This window comes from Misgurnus anguillicaudatus, chromosome 8 (genome assembly GCF_027580225.2).
Source record: "Misgurnus anguillicaudatus chromosome 8, ASM2758022v2, whole genome shotgun sequence".
NCBI classification, from domain to species: Eukaryota; Metazoa; Chordata; class Actinopteri; order Cypriniformes; family Cobitidae; genus Misgurnus; species Misgurnus anguillicaudatus.
The window spans coordinates 36,226,400-36,246,263 of record NC_073344.2 but is presented as its reverse complement, the minus strand read 5'-3'; the positions used below and the strand labels follow the sequence as shown (position 1 = coordinate 36,246,263).

The 19,864-nt window shown below is 38.2% G+C and overlaps 1 protein-coding gene across 6 annotated transcripts in view; it reads left to right on the top strand.

Moving 5' to 3' along the window:
* The window catches only part of dock9b (dedicator of cytokinesis 9b), a 153,186-nt gene that overhangs the window by 87,258 nt on the left and 46,064 nt on the right, over window positions 1-19,864 (top strand). For 5 of the 6 annotated variants that reach the window (XM_073870819.1, XM_073870817.1, XM_073870816.1 and 2 more), the window contains exons 11-35: window positions 531-671; window positions 781-987; window positions 4,378-4,500; window positions 4,792-4,874; window positions 4,966-5,088; window positions 6,407-6,486; window positions 6,631-6,821; window positions 6,979-7,044; window positions 8,379-8,471; window positions 8,582-8,693; window positions 9,296-9,414; window positions 10,845-10,931; window positions 11,030-11,122; window positions 13,191-13,306; window positions 13,413-13,482; window positions 13,574-13,699; window positions 13,795-13,866; window positions 13,951-14,097; window positions 14,232-14,315; window positions 14,468-14,579; window positions 16,797-16,975; window positions 17,058-17,165; window positions 17,248-17,344; window positions 17,420-17,550; window positions 18,255-18,369. In XM_073870819.1, coding sequence (XP_073726920.1) covers window positions 531-671; window positions 781-987; window positions 4,378-4,500; window positions 4,792-4,874; window positions 4,966-5,088; window positions 6,407-6,486; window positions 6,631-6,821; window positions 6,979-7,044; window positions 8,379-8,471; window positions 8,582-8,693; window positions 9,296-9,414; window positions 10,845-10,931; window positions 11,030-11,122; window positions 13,191-13,306; window positions 13,413-13,482; window positions 13,574-13,699; window positions 13,795-13,866; window positions 13,951-14,097; window positions 14,232-14,315; window positions 14,468-14,579; window positions 16,797-16,975; window positions 17,058-17,165; window positions 17,248-17,344; window positions 17,420-17,550; window positions 18,255-18,369 — 2,875 coding nt within the window. Of the gene's footprint in view, window positions 1-530; window positions 672-780; window positions 988-4,377; window positions 4,501-4,791; window positions 4,875-4,965; window positions 5,089-6,406; window positions 6,487-6,630; window positions 6,822-6,978; window positions 7,045-8,378; window positions 8,472-8,581; window positions 8,694-9,295; window positions 9,415-10,844; window positions 10,932-11,029; window positions 11,123-13,190; window positions 13,307-13,412; window positions 13,483-13,573; window positions 13,700-13,794; window positions 13,867-13,950; window positions 14,098-14,231; window positions 14,316-14,467; window positions 14,580-16,796; window positions 16,976-17,057; window positions 17,166-17,247; window positions 17,345-17,419; window positions 17,560-18,254; window positions 18,370-19,864 lie in introns of all 6 variants that reach the window. The other variant, XM_073870814.1, reaches the window with a different exon arrangement.

Genomic DNA, 19,864 nt, shown 5'->3' with positions numbered 1-19,864 from the left:
TGATTGGCCTGAATACCTTTGACGACAGCCGGAAATGTGACGCTCCTTGCCATGTTTAAAAGATTCTGTCACAATGCAATGCTAACAGGAGTTAACTTACAGCTGGCTGTGAGTCTGAAGTGGGAGGAATTATGATAATGTCGGTCTTGTCTACATCACCAATCCCAGGAAGTAAAATGTTGCCTACAATCCAAGTGTTTGTTTGTAGTCCAAGAAAAGAGATTTATGCTGGAAACGATAACTCGCGTAATCGTTTACTTTGGGGTATGTACCTTTTGCATATCGTTAACATGAACTAATACACACTTAAACACCAAAGGAAATGTAACAATTGTGTATTGGACCATTGGTGCTCTTTAATGTAAGTTTGATCGGCTGAAGAAAGGAAATCTAGGATGATGGCATTATGGTGAGCAAATGATTCATTTTTGGGTGAATCATTCTTTTCAAGTCACAGGATGAACTGCTGGTTTTGAGCTCTTTGTGTAATGTATTAATGTGCATTGAGTTTGTTATGTGTTAAAACGCAGAGACTAGATTTGTCTGGCATCGAGCCTGACGTGAAACAGTTCGAGGAGAAGTTTGGAAAGAGAGTTCTGGTCAACTGCAATGACCTGTCCTTCAACCTTCAGAGCTGCATAGCAGAGAACGAGGAGGGACCTACTACCAATGTAAGATACATTCAAACATTAATTTGTGTGTTAAGTCGGTTCTTGTTGAGCACCGGTTCAACGCACACTTCCAGTAAAGATCACATGCAGCTTTGAATGTTTTCTGCAGGTGGAGCCCTTCTTCGTGGTCCTTTCACTGTTCGATGTCCAGAACAGCCGAAAAATATCTGCAGATTTTCATGTGGATCTTAACCACCCGCTGGTCCGATCCATGATCCCTCCACTGAGTGCGCAGATTAACGGAGGGGTGGACGCACCTCATGTGGAAACACCTCTCAGTGAACTGCCAGAGAGGGCACTGCAGTACCCAAGAAAAGTAAGACTGAGAAATAAGAAAAGAAACAAAGCACCAAATGTGGACAGTACATTTTCAAGTATCTGTACTTAATGAGAGATATTTTTTTTAAATATTCACTACATTCTAAAGCTTTTTAATTCACTACATTTCATATTACATTGCAAGTACATTAAAATCTAGTGCTTAATTACTTATTACTTAAGTAAAAATAAGAAAGTACATTTTTACTGTATTTAAGTATTAAATGTGACCCTGGACCATAAAACCAAGTCATAAGGGTAATTTATTTTAATTGAGATTATACATCACCTGAAAGCTGAATAATAAGCTTACTATTTATTTACAATTTGTTAGGACAATATTTGGCAAAGAATATTTAAATATCTGGAAAGCTTATATTTAAATAGGCTAATTTTCCAGCTCCCCTAGAGTTAAACATTTGATATATACAGTTTTGGAATCCATTCAGCCGATCTCCGGGTCTGGCACTACCACTTTTAGCATAGCTTAGCATAATCCATTGAATCTGATTAGACCATTAGCATCATGCACAAAAATAACCAAAGCATTTCGATATTTTTTCCTATTTTAAACTTGACTCTTCTGTAGTTACAACATGTACTAAAAAATTTAAAGTTGCGATTTTTTATGGCGTAATAATCAATTTAAAACTTGACTCTTCTGTAGTTACAACATGTACTAAAAAAATTAAAGTTGCGATTTTTTATGGCGTAATAATCAGCAAAGTCCTTGAAAATTACGCCAGTTTGAGAGTATAGTTCCTAGTAGTGCACCGAAATTTCGGTCGCCGAAAATTTCGGCCGAAAATGGCATTATCGGTTTCGGGACGAAAAAAAAAATCCAGCCGAAAATGTAAACCGAAAATTTATGTCAACCTCACCCCTCCCATCCGTGCGCTAGCAGGTTTCACTCACGGTGATCAGTCCTCTCCCACCCCTCCCCTTCGTGCTCAAGCAGGTTTCACTCACGGTCCAGCTGTTTGCACGCGTCTGCAAAGATTAAGCATGTCTTGATGTGTAAACTTTAGAGAGAGTCGCGCTAAAGTGTCTCATACTGTAATCCATTAACATTTGGCGAATAAAGCAATTAAACACAACGTAACGTTTTTATGTGGAGCGACTGTTGTGCTGTTTGGGATTCACCCTCGGTCTCTGTGTGTGCGCGTGTTTAAGTGCCCTCAATAGTGCACATACAAGAGAAACGCGTTTAAAAAAAAACAAGCAAACATAAAATCTCTATGTTATTGACAGGGCACATATAAACAAAATTATCTCCACAGTATTCTTTTTCTAATAAAAACATTTGTTTATGTCTTAAGTGTATGTATAGATTACAGTCAGATTAATTTACTTAAGTCTGTGTCATTAATGTTAATCAAACAACCTATGACAAAGAGACAAATAGCTCTAAAAATAATAATATATTTAATTTATTGTGTTATGATTCATTTAATTTGATTTCTGCACCTAATGCTAATTTCAGACATTATTAATGTACAACTTTGTTCTTTTTTGTAAATGTTTGCAATTTCTTTATTGTTTATTAGATTTTTCCCACCTGCTTTTTGCTGATCCGAAAAATTATCTAATCTGTGCCTCAAAAACTGTAATGTGATCCGAACTGTGAGTTTTATCTGTCACACACCCCTAGTAAATTTAGTACATAAATGCAATTGTACTAATAATTGGCATAATAATTTCTTTCTGTGTTTCGGTTTCGGTTTTTCTGCCTTGGTTTCCTTTTTTCGGTTTGGGCCAAGAATTTTCATTTCGGTGCATCCCTAGGTCCTAGCCATATCTGCTTATAAAATCGCAACTTTTAATTTTTAAAGTCGGTCTTAGTACACACGATGTAACTACAGAAGAGTCAAGCTTTAAATAGGAAAAATATTGAAACTCTTTGGTCGTTTTTGAGCGCAATGCTAATGGTCTAATCAAATTCAATGAATTATGCTAAGCTATGCTAAAAGTGCTACCGCCAGACCCGGAGATCAGCTGAATGGATTAAAAATCAAATGTTTAACTCTAGAAGAGCTGGAAAATGAGCATATTTTCAAAAAAGTGGAGCATCCCATAAAAAATATATTTAAAATTTTTAAAATTATATTTGAAATGAGGAAATCTTAGGGTGAAAAAAATCAATAAAAAATATTAAGAAAATCGCCTTTAAAGTTCTCCAAATTAAGTCCTTACCAACACATATTACTAATAATAAATACATATTTTATATATTTACCATAGGAAATGTGCAAAATATTTTCATGGAACATGATCTTACTTAATATCCTAATGATTTTTGGCATAAACAATCAATAATTTTAAACCATACCATGTATTGTTGAATATTTCTACAAATGAAGAGTTTGGTTCCAAAACGCAATAAATCCATTCTGACTAATTTAGGTAAAAACGTGTTTTCTATACCAAGAAAGTGGCAAGATGAAAACCACTATTTTCTGTTACAAACTTTCACATAGCATCTTTAGGTTAAATTAAATCCATAATTAGATTTTCAAAGATTTATTATAAAAGCTGATTATTTTTTTCCCAAATGCTCTAAATCTATTGAATCAATATATAAATGTGCATTTATGTTTGCCATGTTATATTCATTTAGTTGACTAGTGGTATACACTGATTAAAAAATAAACATTAATGGCATTAATCAAAACACTTACTTTGTCATATTAAGAACACTGTCATTGCGCTGTCATCCTCGGGATGTTATTGCTGAACTTTTTCGACAGCGATCAGCTGTAAAATGTTTTGGTCCTGCTCGTTTTTCGTTGACTTCGAGTTAAATAATGGAAAGTTTTTCATAAGATCCCCTGGGGTCAATGTGTTAACATGACAGAAGCTTGATGCTATCGTGTGAGAACAAGAAACAGCCGTCATTTTTCATTATTGTGTACAATGCGTAGAATGGTGCGCTGTGATTGGTTAAGTGGATTTATTGCATTCTGCAGAAAAGAAGGAATGGCGTATATCGCGTTTTGGGAAAAAATGTAGAAAAGATGCAGAATAACACGACGGATATCGGATTTTGCGTAAAATTAAGAATGTACTTTTTAAGGATTTTCAAAATTCCCCTGCCACTTATGACTGGTTTTGTGGTCCAGGGTGACAAATGTTAAAAAAACGACTCGCATTTATGAAAGGTATTGAAGTAAAAAGTAAAATATTACGCTTTGGAATGTAGTGAAGTAAAAGTTTTCTAAAGAAAAACACTTTAATAATGCACAGATGCCCGAAAAATGTCCTTCAGTAGAGTAAAAATCCTCTGGAATACACAGCCAGACAGATAGATGGATAGATAAAGTGAAAACAGGATCAAATTGGAGTTTGCTTGAAAAAGAGAATAAAAGAAAGTGACATTTGCATATTTCAGGGTGTCTTCTCTGTAACTTGTCCTCACCCCGACATCTTTCTGGTTGCACGGATCGAGAAAGTCCTGCAGGGAGGCATCACCCACTGCGCTGAACCCTACATGAAGAACTCCGACTCCAGCAAGGCAATGTGCCCATACACAACACATACTTCTATACACAACCAAATGATATATCCCAAACACACTCAGTCAATACAATAACTGGTTATTTCAAGGATAAGGAAAGAGATTATCATAGATTTGAATATGTAAACTTAAAACACATCTCTGCGACATCCTGCCAAAATCCCTACGATACCAACCCAAACCTACGCAAAGCAGCCAGGAACATACCGTCTGCCCAGTTCACTTTGAATAAAAAGGGTCTCTTGAGGGCTTCTGGAAAACATTGTGTATATGTTTTTTTCTTCACAGGTTGCTCAGAAGGTTCTGAAGAATGCCAAGCTGGCCTGCAGCAGACTGGGCCAGTACAGGATGCCTTTCGCATGGGCGGCCCGGTGAGCCAGAACTGTCTGGAAAGTTCTGTTCTTGTCTGCGTGTGTGTTTACTGTCAATATCAATATTTAATCTTTCTGTTCTTTTCCACAGGCCCGTGTTTAAAGACGCTTCAGGAACTCTGGATAAAAGCGCTCGCTTCTCCGCGCTGTACCGGCAGGACGGTAATAAACTCTCCGAGGAGGATCTCTTCAAACTTCTGGCGGATTTCAGGAAGTTAGTATTCAGCTCATATCAACAGATTTTCGGTCCTCTTAAAAGCAGTCTCAGTAAAGAGGCTATCTGTTGGATTTTAAATGTGAATATTTTCCGATTTTGATGTGTTATTGCAGCTGTTAATGGTCCCACTGTTAGAAATAGGAATGTGTTTTGTAAAACCTCCTGCTGTGGTGCATGCCCCAAACTTTATAAGGGTCAATTTATTATTTTGTGTCCGTATGGTTCAATTAAATGTAAATAGATTAAAATCTCAAAATAAATTTGCAGATTACTTGCATACATTCTCTTTTTTGAAGACCAAGTCTAAAATTTCTGGTTTTATTTCATTTTGAAAGAATATTTGGGGGTTAATTGAAAAATGTACCGAGCCCCTAAGGTGACATTGGAGTAAAAAAATCTGAAGTTTAGTTTCATGTGCTCTTGTGAAACTTTCACATGCTCACGTAAAACTTTTGCGTGCTCACGTGAAACTTTCATGCGCTCACGCAAAACCCTTATGTGCAGAATTTTTTTAGTTTAACGTGTGCATGTGAAACTTTCTCGTGTGCATGTGAAACTTTCGCTTTCACGTGCGCGCGCGATGCTTTCTTGTGCGCGCTGCGATAGTTTCACGTGCACACACGAAACTAAACGCAATAGTTTCACGTGCGCACGTGAAACTAAACTTTATTTAAAAAAAATTTTTTAAAACATTTTTACGGAGCCCCTAAGGGGACATGGAGCAAATACATTTTTGCTCCATGTCCCCTTAGGGGCTCCGTAAAAATGTCAATGGGTGTAACTAGTATTTTTTTTAAATGAAAATATAAATATATTCATAAAAAATGTGGAATAAAATATAATGATCTAGTTTAGTGTAATATGATTTTTTTACATACATTTTTACATCATTTGTCAAAGATTATTTAGAAAACAGAGCTGTTTTCAGCGTATGTCAGGACAAATATTACAAAAACGCATTAAAATGTACATTTAGAAATAACTACAAAATCATTTTAAAATATAATTTTATTTTTTATTTTCGATGATTATGCTTACATGCCATCAAGGTGGATAAAATATTTAATATTTCTCATTCTTTGGCGGAATTGGCAGTTACACCATTTGACATTTTTAGGTACATTCAGTCTTAACTTTCATTAAAATGGTGCAAATTTAATTTTTTATTGCATAAAATTAACATAAATACACATTGTATGCATTGAAATATACCTGACACATGCTTTTAAAACAAGTTTTTTAAAAAGATTTTTGAATTTCTCATCTTGCCAAACCGTTTTTGTCACTGACCCATAAATCAAAAATATATCCACAGACCTGAAAAGATGGCCAAACTACCTGTCATCTTGGGCAACCTGGATGTGACCCTTGATAATGTTCCCCCTGATATGGCTAGTAAGTACCGAAACATTTGGTAAAATCGTAACCTATAACCTCAAATTTTCATTTGATGCCGTTTGTCTACCATCATTAGCTGAATTTGCATCGTGTGCAATGAATACTTTGCTGTGATACTCAAATCCCTTCGTCATTGCCTAGATTGTGTCACTCCATCCTATATCCCGGTGAGGCCGTTTGAGAACGACGGACAGAGCGACGGTGTCGTGACAGAGGTGGAGGAGTTTGTTCCCTGTATTGCCAAGTGCTCTCAACCCTTCACCACCTACAACAATCATCTCTACGTTTATCCCAAGCACCTCAAATATGACAACCAGAAGTCTTTCGCCAAGGTACCCTAGCATTGTAAGCTAAAACCGAAATGCCACAAATGCTTCTCCTGGCCAAAGGTGTTGACATACCATCCAGATGGCCAGTGTAATGTGAGCTCAGTTTACACCAGCTGCTCATGAAATTATGTTATGTCTGTGTCCATCTTACGTGACTCAGGCGAGGAACATTGCGGTGTGTGTGGAATTCAGAGAGTCGGATGAAGAGAACGCACAACCTCTGAAGGTATAATATCTATATTATAAACTCACCTAAAGGATTATTAGGAACACCATACTAATACTGTGTTTGATCCCCTTTCGCCTTCAGAACCGCCTTAATTCTACATTGCATTGATTTAACAAGGTGCTGAAAGCATTCTTTAGAAATGTTGGCTCATATTGATAGGATAGCATCTTCCGGTTAATGAAGATTTGTGGGATGCACATCCAGGGCACGAAGCTCCCGTTCCACCACATCCCAAAGATGCTGTATTGGGTTGAGATCTGGTGACTTTGGGGGCCATTTTAGTACAGTGAACTCATTGTCATGTCCAAGAAACTTATTTGAAATGATTTGAGCTTTGTGACATGGTGCATTATCCTGCTTGAAGTAGCCATCAGAGGATGTGTACATGGTGGTCATAAAGGGGTGAACATGGTCAGAAACAATGCTCAGGTAGGCCGTGGCATTTAAACTCTCATTCTTTGGTGCCCAATTGGCACTAAGGGGCCTAAAGTGTGCCAAGAGAACATCCCCCACACCATTACACCTACACAACCACCAGCCTGCACAGTGGTAACAAGGCATGATGGATCCATGTTCTCATTCTGTCTGTTTACGCCAAATTCTGACTCTACCATCTCAATGTCTTAACAGAAATCGAGACTCATCAGACCAGGCAACATTTTTCCAGTCTTCAACTGTCCAATTTTGGTTAGCTTTTGCAAATTGTAGCCTCTTTTTCATATTTGTAGTGGAGATGAGTGGTACCTGGTGGGGTCTTCTGTTGTAGCTCATCCTCCTCAAGGTTGTGCGTGTTGTGGCTTCACAAATGCTGTGCTGCATACCTCGGTTGTAACGAGTGGTTATTTCAGTCAAAGTTTCTCTTCTATCAGCTTGAATCAGTCAGCTAGCATCAACAAGGCATTTTCACCCACAGGACTACCGCATACTGGATGCTTTTCCCTTTTCACACCATTCTTTGTACACCCTGGAAATGGTTGTGCGTGGAAATCCCAGTAACTGAGCAGATTAGACCGGCCCGTCTGGCACCAACAACCATGCTACGTTCAAAATGGCTTAAATCACTTTTCTTTCCCATTCTGACATTCAGTTTGGAGTTCAGGAGATTGTCTTGACCAGGACCACACCCCTAAATGCATTGAAGCAACTGCCATGTGAGTGGTTGATTAGATAATTTAATGACAAATTGAACAAGTGTTCCTAATAATCCTTTAGGTGAGTTTATATATTCTACATGTTCAGCCCTATAATGGATCCTAAATAGGGAGAAGCGGTATAGAGAATGTAATTTCTTTATTTCTCTCTCTGTTTATGTATCTTACTGTTATCTGTAGTGTATCTATGGTCATCCAGGAGGTCCCCTCTTTACCAAACATGCCTACGCTGCTGTTCTGCACCACCAGCACAACCCAGAGTTTTATGATGAGGTGATGATTAAAACCCTGTCCAAAAGTATAATCCAAGGGTTAATAAAAAATAAATTTAAAAAATGCTGGGTTATTTTTAAGGAATTGTGTTGTATGTGTGTGTACTACAGATTAAAATCGAGTTGCCCACACAGCTCCACGAGAAGCACCACCTGCTCTTCACGTTTTACCACATCAGTTGTGATAGCAGCACCAAGAAACGGGATGTAGTGGAGACCCCAGGTACCGTACTGTCCATCCACAAGGCATTTATTACAGTTTAGCAGTATTACAGGTTACATGTAAAGTACAGTGGTCATTCAAAGTCTTTAGGAGGGACAACAATAGCCTCTTTCCATTGCATAGGAACAACTCCTTCCTCAAATGAACTATTCATGATGTCACAAAGAGGAATACTGATCTCAAATGCAAACTCCTTCAATATTTTGGGGGAATCATGTCAGGGCCAAGGGATTTATTACAATTAATTGAAGACAATCTGCTAAACATGTCCCACACTGGTACAGTAGGCATGGAAATGATGGTAGGCAAGAAGGTAAAGCTGAATGATACTCCATGCTGGGATACTGGGAATTGGGGCTGCTGATGGGTAATATGATGAGGCCTAGGCTATGGATGGAAATGCTTTTAAGAGGTTCATTTGAAGCCCTTTGGCGCTTGGTAATTTATGTTATGCATTATGTTATGCATTATCAGATATAGAAACACATTTTAGATTCCAATCAACAAATCATATGAATTTTTAATATTTACCGTACAGTACATGTTCTAGATGTTTTCTCTCCCATACGTACTCTACTCTCTCACATTTTGCCCTTTCTTAGTTGGCTCTGCGTGGCTTCCTCTGCTTAAAGATGGTCGTGTTGTTATGAGTGAACAAAACATCTCAGTGGCCTCCAACTTACCAAATGGTTACCTCAGCTGCCAGGAGGGCGTAAGCAAGGTAAGACCACCATGCACAGTCATAACAAAAACATGCCCTTCTTGGCAAAAATCTTGCTGACCATATCATCTAGTTTAGTTATTTTGTATTTAAATGATTTCTGATTTCTATCCTTTAAGGCAGTGGTCTTCACCAATTTTTTCATGAGGGCCACACTGATAGGTCAGGGTCAATAGGAGAGCCGCCTTTACCGCAAAGTATCAAAAATTACATCCAGTCATAAACAGCATGTCTGCTTATCAATCGGTTGCAATGCAGTAAATACAAAGGCAAATCATTCTTTATCATTTATCAGTCAAATTTGTAACTATTAAGATTATTTCCCTTATGACAAAAACAGGATTTTAATGCTAAGCATTCTTATAATATGCTTATGCAGTGCTCCCCAAACCACCAGGGGGCCACCTTTCTCATAAAGCGGCGCTGCACAGAACGGTTGGCGAGTGACATTACTGTGCCGCGAGAGCAATTCGAAAGCATAACAAGCAGTCTTATCTCACGGTACTTTGATGTCATATGACGACGATCGCTTTGTGCAAGCACTGCATGCGATTGAACACGCTTATCAACATGCATCTTGATCTAACATGTATGGTTTTCTCACAAAGTTAGCGTCCGGAGCAGAAAAGACAGAAAAAGTGCGTCCCTGCATGATCATATCACTGTATTATTTACTGCCATGCGAGCCACAAATGAAAGCTTGCCGAGCCGCGCAATGAAGAACACTGCTTTAAGGAGTTGTATGTGTGTGTGATCTAATCTGCTCTATGGATATACCTACATCTTATTTTTATTGATCTTTTGCCATTCATAAGTGGATTTTATACGTACACGCTAATAGTGTATCCATTTGCATCTGCATTTCTAAGTAGCTTTTTCATAGAGACTTAATGGAGTTTCTTGTAAATGAGAGAATTATGAAAATTGTGAGATCTTATAATTAAAGGTGCACTGTGTAGATTTTTAGCGGCATCTAGTGGTGAAACTTTGAATTGCAACCGATGGCTCAGTCTACAGCTTACCCCTCCCTTCCGAAACGCATAGTAAAGCTACAGTAGCCGCCACAGGACAAACATCGTCATCGTCTAAAACAACATAGTGACAAAACACGCTCTATAGAACATGGTGGTGTGAAATAGCAACAGCAATTCATATCAAAGGGACCCGCGGTGTGTGTAGATAAAAACATCTCATTTTATGGTAATAAAAACAATACAGTTCATTTTGTAAGTTCTTTTTACACCACTGATAATATAGTTATGTATATTATATTGCATTTTGGTCAAGATATCCTTCTAAAAGTTACACAATGCACCTTTAAACTGTTTTGAACAGTAGAAGAAAACTTAAGCTAGGGTCTTCATGTGAACTTTACTGTGATTGTTCTCTTTTAGTAACAATTGCTAATTTGATGATGATTTTGTTTACAGCACTCCAGTCCTGAGATAAAGTGGGTAGATGGAGGGCGTCCTCTCTTCAGAATGTCCACACATCTGGTCTCTACCATATACACTCAGGTACAACTAAATATGATCTTTATAAGATCTAAATAAGATTGTTGAAGTGATTGATTCTTTTTTTATCTGATCCCAATGAATACTTTAAACCTCCTCAGGACCAGCACCTGCACAACTTCTTTTATCATTGCAAGAATATTCAGTTTGCTGCCCCGCATCCAGCTGATGGAGAGCTTGTCAAATATCTCAAGGTGAGAAGATGAAAAAGATGACTGTCCAGAAAATCACGTTTTTTTCGATGCTTGTATGTTTGATTCTTAACTAGGTTAACCTCTGTGGTTAACTAAACTTCGTCCATTACACACTGTCAGAAAAAAAGTTTTAAACTATACCTTTCCTGTCACTGGGGTGGTACCCTCAAATATTCATTTTTGTACCTTATAATTTTATACCCTTAGGACCAATTTTGTACCAGTTAAATGTTATGGGTACTGTACAAAACAGTTAACTGTACCTTTTCCAGTACACTATATGTCCTTAAAGGGACACTCCATTTTTTTTTTGAAAATAGGCAACATTTGATTCTTACCGTTTTGGAATCCATTCAGCTGAACTCCGGGACTGGCGGTAGCACTTTTAGCATAGCTTAGCATAATCCATTGAATCCGATTAGACCATTAGCATAGCACTCAAAAATGACCAAAGAGTTTCGATATTTTTCCTATTTAAAACTGGACTCTTCTGTAGTTACATCGTGTACTAAGACCGACAGAAAATTAAAAGTTGCGATTTTCTAGGAAAAATATTATATGGTTATTTTTGAGAGCGACGCTAATGGTCTAATCGGATTCAATGGATTATGCTAAGCTATGCTAAAAGTGCTACCGCCAGACTCGGAGATCGGCTGAATGGATTCCAAAACGGTGAAAATCAGATGTTTCACTCTAGGGCAGTAATTCTTAAAGTGCGGTCCGCCATCGCCCCCTAGTGGTCCACCAAAAGATGACCTAAACTAGGCAAGTGTTTATACAATCGTCACTTATTTAAGTAGATTTTTAATGCACGTGCGAAAATGTGATATCAGTTCTTGCCATTCTGTTTAAATAACGTAAAAATTGATCGGTGGCTAAACCAAAGAGTAGTCAAAAGAAAAGATCAAGCGTCAACTGACAGCAGCTAAAATCCACAGATCTATTAGTTTTGTAATGTACTATTTTTTGTTTCATGTGTAAAATCCCTGTGATTGCAGTAATATTGGACATTAAGGGTAAAAAAAATTCAGCATTTTATTTTTACCATAGTAACAACCATAGACTGCCTATACCCACCACGTCAGTTTTAAACTAATGGCTCTTTGGAATGACATTAAGTGGGACCTAGGCTGTTACAGTATGTTTAATTGCAGTTTTTTTCACATGTGCATTTTGTTGTTCATTAAAGGAACAGTATGTAGGATTGTGGCCAAAACTGGTATTGCAATCACAAAACTTGTGGCTAAAACTGGTACTGCAATCACACAACTGGTGGCCAATACACAAAATGACAAAATAAACATCAGTTGAGGGCTGCAACTCCACTTTTCAAATGAAAATATCCTGGCAGGACCACTGATGTAAGTGATATAAGTATTTAAAATGAAAATGATTTCTTAATGTCTAGTGACATATCAGGCCCATTTTATGATTAATTAATATAAATTTCTTACATACTGTTCCTTTAAGCTGCAACTCATTTCACATTTTCTTTTTCAAATGAAATAAAATTATTATAATAATTTCTGAACATATCATTGCATTTGTGTTTAAATAATTAGTTTTTGACTTGAAACAGTTGCATATTAAACTTAAATTTAGCTTATCTTTTCAAATTAAAAAAAAAAAAAAATTTGGGGGGGGGGGGCGTGTTAGAGTGGGATTATGTTAGATGGTCCTCAGAAAAAAAATGGAAGATAAAGTGGTCCTTGGGCTGAAAAAGTTTGAGAAACACTGCTCTAGGGGAACTGGAAAATGAGCCTATTTTTTATTTAAAAAAGTGGAGTGTCCCTCCAATAAGGTATAGTAATGTACCCAAAACATTTACAACATTGTACTATATTTTGAGTAACTGTAAAGGTAAAATAAACTTATGGTACCAGCTTAGCGACAGAAAATCTACCTTTTTTCTGACTATGCACTTTGATTGTTGATCTGCATTCTTTGCTGTTGAACAATATGACTAAACCAGCACTACCCAGCATAAACTGTCTGAAACTCATGCTGGTCTACTGTTATGAATTATTATGATATGCTTAATGACATGACATTACCCATAATTCCCCAGAGTCTTCACGCCATGGAAGGTCACGTGATGATCAACTTCCTGCCGACTATTTTAAACCAACTGGTTCATGTTCTGACCAGCGCCAGTAATGAAGATGTGGCCGTAAACACCACCAAGTAAGAAAAACAATGTGTCGCCAATCTTAAAAAAGAAAAAACTGATTCGACTTCTTAAGTCTCACTCATACTCTGTTATATTTACCATGTTTCTTTTCTCCTGCAGGGTCATGGTTCACATAGTTGCCCAGTGCCATGAGGAGGGTCTGGAGCATTATCTGAGATCGTATGTCAAGGTCAGTCAAGCTCTGCTTATTATAATCCATTCTGAATATTTTCACTGTTCAATAACGATTGCTGTATTTTTTTGATTTTTCATTTCTCCAGTACGTGTTTAAAACAGAGTCCTTCTCAAACGGTAGCAATAAGACAGTGCATGAAGAGTTGGCCAAAGCTATGACTTCCATCTTAAAGCCTTCGACTGATTTCTTAACCAGCAACAAGCTTTTAAAGGTATTGAAAAGGCTCTTTATCGTAAGATGCTCCTGAATGGTCAAGTTCATAGTGCCAAATGAGAAATTCATATATTGTGCTTTGTCTTTTTGCAGTATTCATGGTATTTTTTCGAAGCCTTGGTAAAGTCGATGGCTCAGTACCTGATGGAGAGCGGCAAGGTGAAGGTGAGGAACTTATGATTGTCTAACTTCTGTATTTGACACATTTGTCTGAGCTGTGGACAGATCTTATACGTGTTATACGTGTAGCTATCCAGGAATCAGCGGTTCACGGCATCGTTCCATCATGCGGTGGAGACGCTGGTGAATATGCTGATGCCCCACATCACACAGAAGTATAAGGACAACCTGGATGCCGCCCGCAATGCCAACCACAGCCTGGCTGTGTTTATTAAGGTACAGACTGCGCAGATCCTCTGACTATAAATATTGAGTGATATTTGATGACTGTGAATGTCTCTTTGATGTGCTGTTACGTCTGTGAAAGCTTCATTTATAAACTCAATGTCGTCTTATTGTCTGATCATCAGCGCTGTTTTACCTTTATGGATCGGGGATTCGTCTTTAAACTGATAAACAATTACATCACCTGTTTCATGCCTGGGGATCCCAAGGTACATATTAGTATACTGTCATTGTATAATAGTTGTACATAACATTTCGGACTTAAATCAGATGCTTTCATTGGAGGTGGATCTATATATATAAATTATATATCATTAAAGTGCTATTAGCAGTTAATACTGTTTATATTTCTGTCCTGTAGACGCTGTACGAATTTAAGTTTGAATTTCTGCGGGTGGTGTGTAACCACGAACACTACATCCCCCTTAACCTCCCCATGCCTTTCGGAAAGGGTCGTATTCAGAGGTTCCAAGGTAAACAGCTTCTTCAAGAGCCTGTTATTGAAACAGTAGACAAACTGCTCCGCTGTCTTTCTTCAAAGGTTAAGTTGTTCATCAGGAGAATTAGTTTTATTAGATTTAACCGTTTTTCGGTTCTGTCTTTGATGCTTTCTGTGCCGCTTGCTCATGTTTGTCATCTGCTTGGCTTTCTGTTCTCTCTCTTCTGCTGTTTTTTGTGTATGATAGCTTTTCTGTCTCATAATAAGGAGGTTCACGCCAGGTGTGTAGGTAGGTGAGCAGTCCTGCTTGCCCCGTGACTTTAAAATGTTCTTGTGCATTATGTGTTAAAGGTCACGTTCCTCCTGACCTATTTTTTAAACCCTAGTTAGTGTGTAATGTTGCTAATAGCATAAATAATACCTGTAAAATGATCAAGCTCAAAGTTCACTGCCAGGCGATATATTTTCTTTAACAAAATTCGCCTTTCAAAGACTACAGCGAACAGTCGGTGTGGACTACAGCCCTCTACTTCCTGCTTTAATTAATGACGTCCGTAGAACAGTTTTTTGACTAACCTCCGCCCACAGGAATACATCAGCCGCCAGCTAAGCGAACGGCAAGCTAAGCTGCTATCGAATCACAACACACTAAAAAAGCTACACAATCAGAACTCAATACGTATTTCTGAAGGAGGGACATCCAGTGTTGGAAATAGTAATTAGTTACTGATTGCTGATTACTTCTCCAAGAAAGTAATCCAGTTACTTTACTAACTACTTATTTTCAAAAGTAATTAGTTACTTTACTAAGTTACTTTTCAAAAACACGATGCACAATCTAAATATGCTATAAACAACAGACCTTTCAGCCTAATTATATTCTTTCGGCATATTCCATCATCTAAAATTGAATAAAATGAAATACTCTTTTTTTAACCTCTCGACACGCACTAATTCGTGGGCGTGATGACGTCATTTTTTTAACGCTGCTAACAATATTTATTTAGCCTACAAACATAAATAATATTAACATTACTATACATGTTTTAAAAGGTCTGCGGGTTTAGCATCAGTGTATGGTCTCTGTTTTGAGATACAGATGCTCTAGCATCATAAATGTAGTATCATAAAAAGTCCAGATGACAACATGCAAAATATAAACGTGACTTCTTACCTTTGTGTTGATATAACGATCGTGAGTCGAATCCAGTCTGTTTCAGATGTGTGAATAACCCATGAAAACAGTCTAATAAAATACATCCAATGACCGTTTTTGTCCACGAATGGGTATAATCCATGAAATATAGTCTGTTGTTTACATCAGGTTTCGCATGAACGTCTTGTTCAGGGTTTTTTTTCAGTAAGTTTCACATTCCTGTGCCGGCTTGCTAGGTGTTTGCTCAGATTTGAGGTGGAAGTTTTCGCTTAAGTTTTATTTCCACGCAAGTGTGCTGATGTTTTTGTCACCTTTAACTGAGTTAAACTCAAAGTAATGTCGGTACATCCGAGCATTGAACGCTGCATGGTCTTGTTCTCTTCTGCGCTCCATGTTGTCTCTTCATGTTCAACACTACACTGACTGACGGCGCGACGCTCATACATCATTGTCCCTCGACTCACGTCACGACCCGAGACAGTCTCACCAAACAAAATCGAGGAAATACGAGGAAGTAACAGTAATCTAATTATTGTAATCCCTTACTTTACTCGTTACTTGGATTACTTCTAACGCGTTAATGCCCATCACTGGGGACATCATAGAACAAGAAAAACATCAGCCTGTTTTGAGGACAGTGAAAACAGCGCTATACAGATAAGTCAAATGTGTGAAAAATAATGAATTTTTTCCACATGTGAAACATTAACACATGTTATATTGCGCACTGTAAACACAATAAAAGCTTCAAAAACACAGAAAGAACGGGACCTTGTATAAATGACACAGCCCATGAAGCATCTATGTAGTGTCATAGCTATGTTGTTCCATCTTCCTGGTTTGGGATGGACCCTTAAAGTAAACGAATTCACTGATCAGTTTATGAATCAGTGCTCAATGAATCTGTAGGTCTGGTCTGTTCTCCTATTTTCAACTTGCACAAAGACAGGTTTGAGGCATTTGAGCGCCGCCCGATTAGACATAGCTTGTTAAATTAGATGGAAGATATATATACATTTTAATTTACTGTAAAACCTATTTATATTATATACTGTATATATTTTGCATTTGTAATGGCTTCCCGTCGTCTTGCAGATTTGCAGTTGGACTACTCGTTGACCGATGATTTCTGCAGGAATCACTTTCTGGTCGGCTTACTATTAAGGGAAGTGTGCGGAGCCCTTCAGGAGTTTGGAGAAGTCCGTCAGATCTCCATTCAAGTGCTGAAGAGTCTGATGATAAAACACGCATTTGATGACCGATACGCCTCCAAGGTTTGCAATTTGGTGAGACGCATAAACCAAAATTCAAGTTAGTGAGGTCACAACTAACGCGTGTATTTGTTTGTATGCGTAGAGTCAGCAAGCCAGGCTGGCGACACTCTATCTACCGTTGTTTGGGTTGCTACAGGAGAACGTTCACAGAGTCAATGTGAGAGACACGTCTCAATTAAGCGCCAACCAGGTGAATGATCTATTACACAAATCAATCTATTATATATTTGTTCAGGTTCTCTATATTCAAGTGCCCTGTAATTGTTGCATAGAATGGACGAGATGACCCCACTGCAACTCCCCAAAAGCCTGTGGGTAACCTTGACAACAGCCTTCATAAAGATGTGTTTGGGGTCATCTCAGGAACCGGTGAGTGAATTATTATTATCAGTAGATGTTTCTGTGAATGAGTTCTTATATGAATCAAGATCTTTCGGTGTGTAGCGTCTCCTCATACCTCAACGCCCAACATCGGCTCTGTGCGGCACGCTGATTCCCGAGGGTCCTTGATCAGCACTGATTCGGGAAACAGCCTCCATGAGAAGACCAGCGAGAAAAACAGCTCCATGGATAAGGTAGAGAAGGTACTAAACTAATACCAATGTTGCCCAATATAAACTCATGCGTTTAATGATGATGCTTTATTTCAAATTTGAATGTTACTTTGCAGAAAAAAAAAGAGGTAAAATAAAAAGATTTAGCTAATTACATAAATGGTAAACCTTGGTCTAAGTGATCAGAGTGATACCTATGTTAGTTTATCCTAATTCATTGTAATTGTTATCACCTTTTCTTGCCCTTCACCCTCTGAACTCTTAGCCGAAAGAGAGGTTCACACGTAGACACACCCTCACTGCATTGCCCCTCCCCCCTGAAACAGAGGACTCCGCCCCCACCAGTCGTGCAGCCAAACGTGTCACGATGGATTTTTCTCTGCTGTCGAGCCCCGCCCTCTACGACAGCATCACTAACACAATTACTGACACTATACAAGTAGATCAATCCTAGAGTGTCCCCATCTGGGGAGTGAACCTATGTGTGTGTGTGTGTGTGTGTGCTTTCAACTTTTAAACATCATGTCTTGCATGCATATCAACATTTTTTAGCAATATGCATGTGTTTAGTTGTTGACTTTAACTGTAGTTGTTTAATGTTATGCAAGGCCTCTGATGGTCCTCAATCTGCTGTGATGTGATGCTAATGCCATACAGTACAGTATACCTAATGCGTTTTTATGTGCTGTTTTTAATTGTAATATTTGTATGCATGTGTTTGACAGACTCAGTCAGCTTCTGCACTTGGCAGCTCAATGCTACGCTGTGATAAACTGGACAGAGAAGAAATCAAAAACCTGCTAATGTGTTTCCTCCATGTTTTGAAGAGCATGTCTGAGGGTAAGGAAACATGTGGCACAGATATTCTTCAGCTAGGAGCATAAAAAAGGGGAAAAAAATTGAATGTCCGTCATTACAATGTGACATTTTTTTGCACAGTGATTTTCCAATACATCTCAAGTTATGTATTGTATTGTGTATTAGCATTCTGTGACCATTGCTTTACTTGCAGAAATTTGGTGTTGTGCAATTTTTACATTTTATAGCTGGAATGTAACCTAAGTAGTACACCAATAATCTTTACACTTTTAGCTTAACTACAATTTATTTTAATAGGGATACAGTTGTTTGTTGCAATGCACTTCCACAATTAACCCTAGCTATGGGACTAATAAATAAGAATTAAATATAATAATTCTATAATTAAATAAATAATGTTCACACAAAAATATTTTAATGATTATCATAGCTTCAAACATTTAATAATTCACAAGCTGTGTCTCAAATGACACCCCCCAGTGGTCTCCAACATGGTGCCCGCCAAAGCACATTCTATTAATAGCCTCAATTTTAATATTTATTCATGGCTTTATATTACCTTGGCTTCTTCATTTCGGCTTTTGAAATGGGCTGGATTTGAATTTGTCCATCGAGATCTGATTGGATCGTTTGAAGTTGGGTCGTGTTGCTAATTGCTAAAAGGTGTGTTCGACTTCATGCGGCGCTGCGCAGACCGATCGGTCGCTGACTTGAAGCAGTGCATTCCGGTTAGTAATTCTGTCCGACTTAAGCTGGCGCTGCAGGCACGTGACTGCGTCATATGGTTTTTAAGTACCGCAAGAGCGATTCGGGATCAGCCGCCTGAGTTAGCCAGCGCAGTTCGCGAAGAGGAGCTGCACGGGCTGTAATGACGACACAGCTGTTTCAAGATTGGTCGGATTCACCACATGACAACAATCACGTGTGTTTCGTGTGTACTTTCACGCCCTCAGTTCCACAAATGCTCACAAATCTGTATTTTTATAACAGTTAAAGCTCTTTTCATGTAGTCGCGATGTTATATTGTGTCATCTTCATCAAAATAAAATGGATAAAAAACGTAGACCCCACTACATTGGTATTTAAATAATATATGCTTTTGTTAAACTTTATTCTTGTAAAAACAGATGCTGTAAGCCTCTTCAGTTCCACTCATGCTCACACGGACATTCAAAACAGTATAATTCACTTTTTATGTAGTTTACATGTTACAAATCATGTTTAATGCGATAAAGCAAGCAAACGGCACGTGATCAGCCATGCCTGACGTAAATGCAGCAAACTACAGGAACCACAGCGCGTCCGACTTCACGTCTCCGTTTTCAGCTCCTCCCCGCCTGCACGCGGCTAGTCTCGCCGATCGGTTACATCCAGCCACAGCCGATGTCGAACACACCTAATCGCTGCGATCTTCTACCGGACCCGCCCACCTGCCAAACCATATGACCGGAAGTGAAGAGAGATCGTTTTAAGGAGGGGAGGAGATTTGCATTTTTTATTAAAGATTATGAGCACA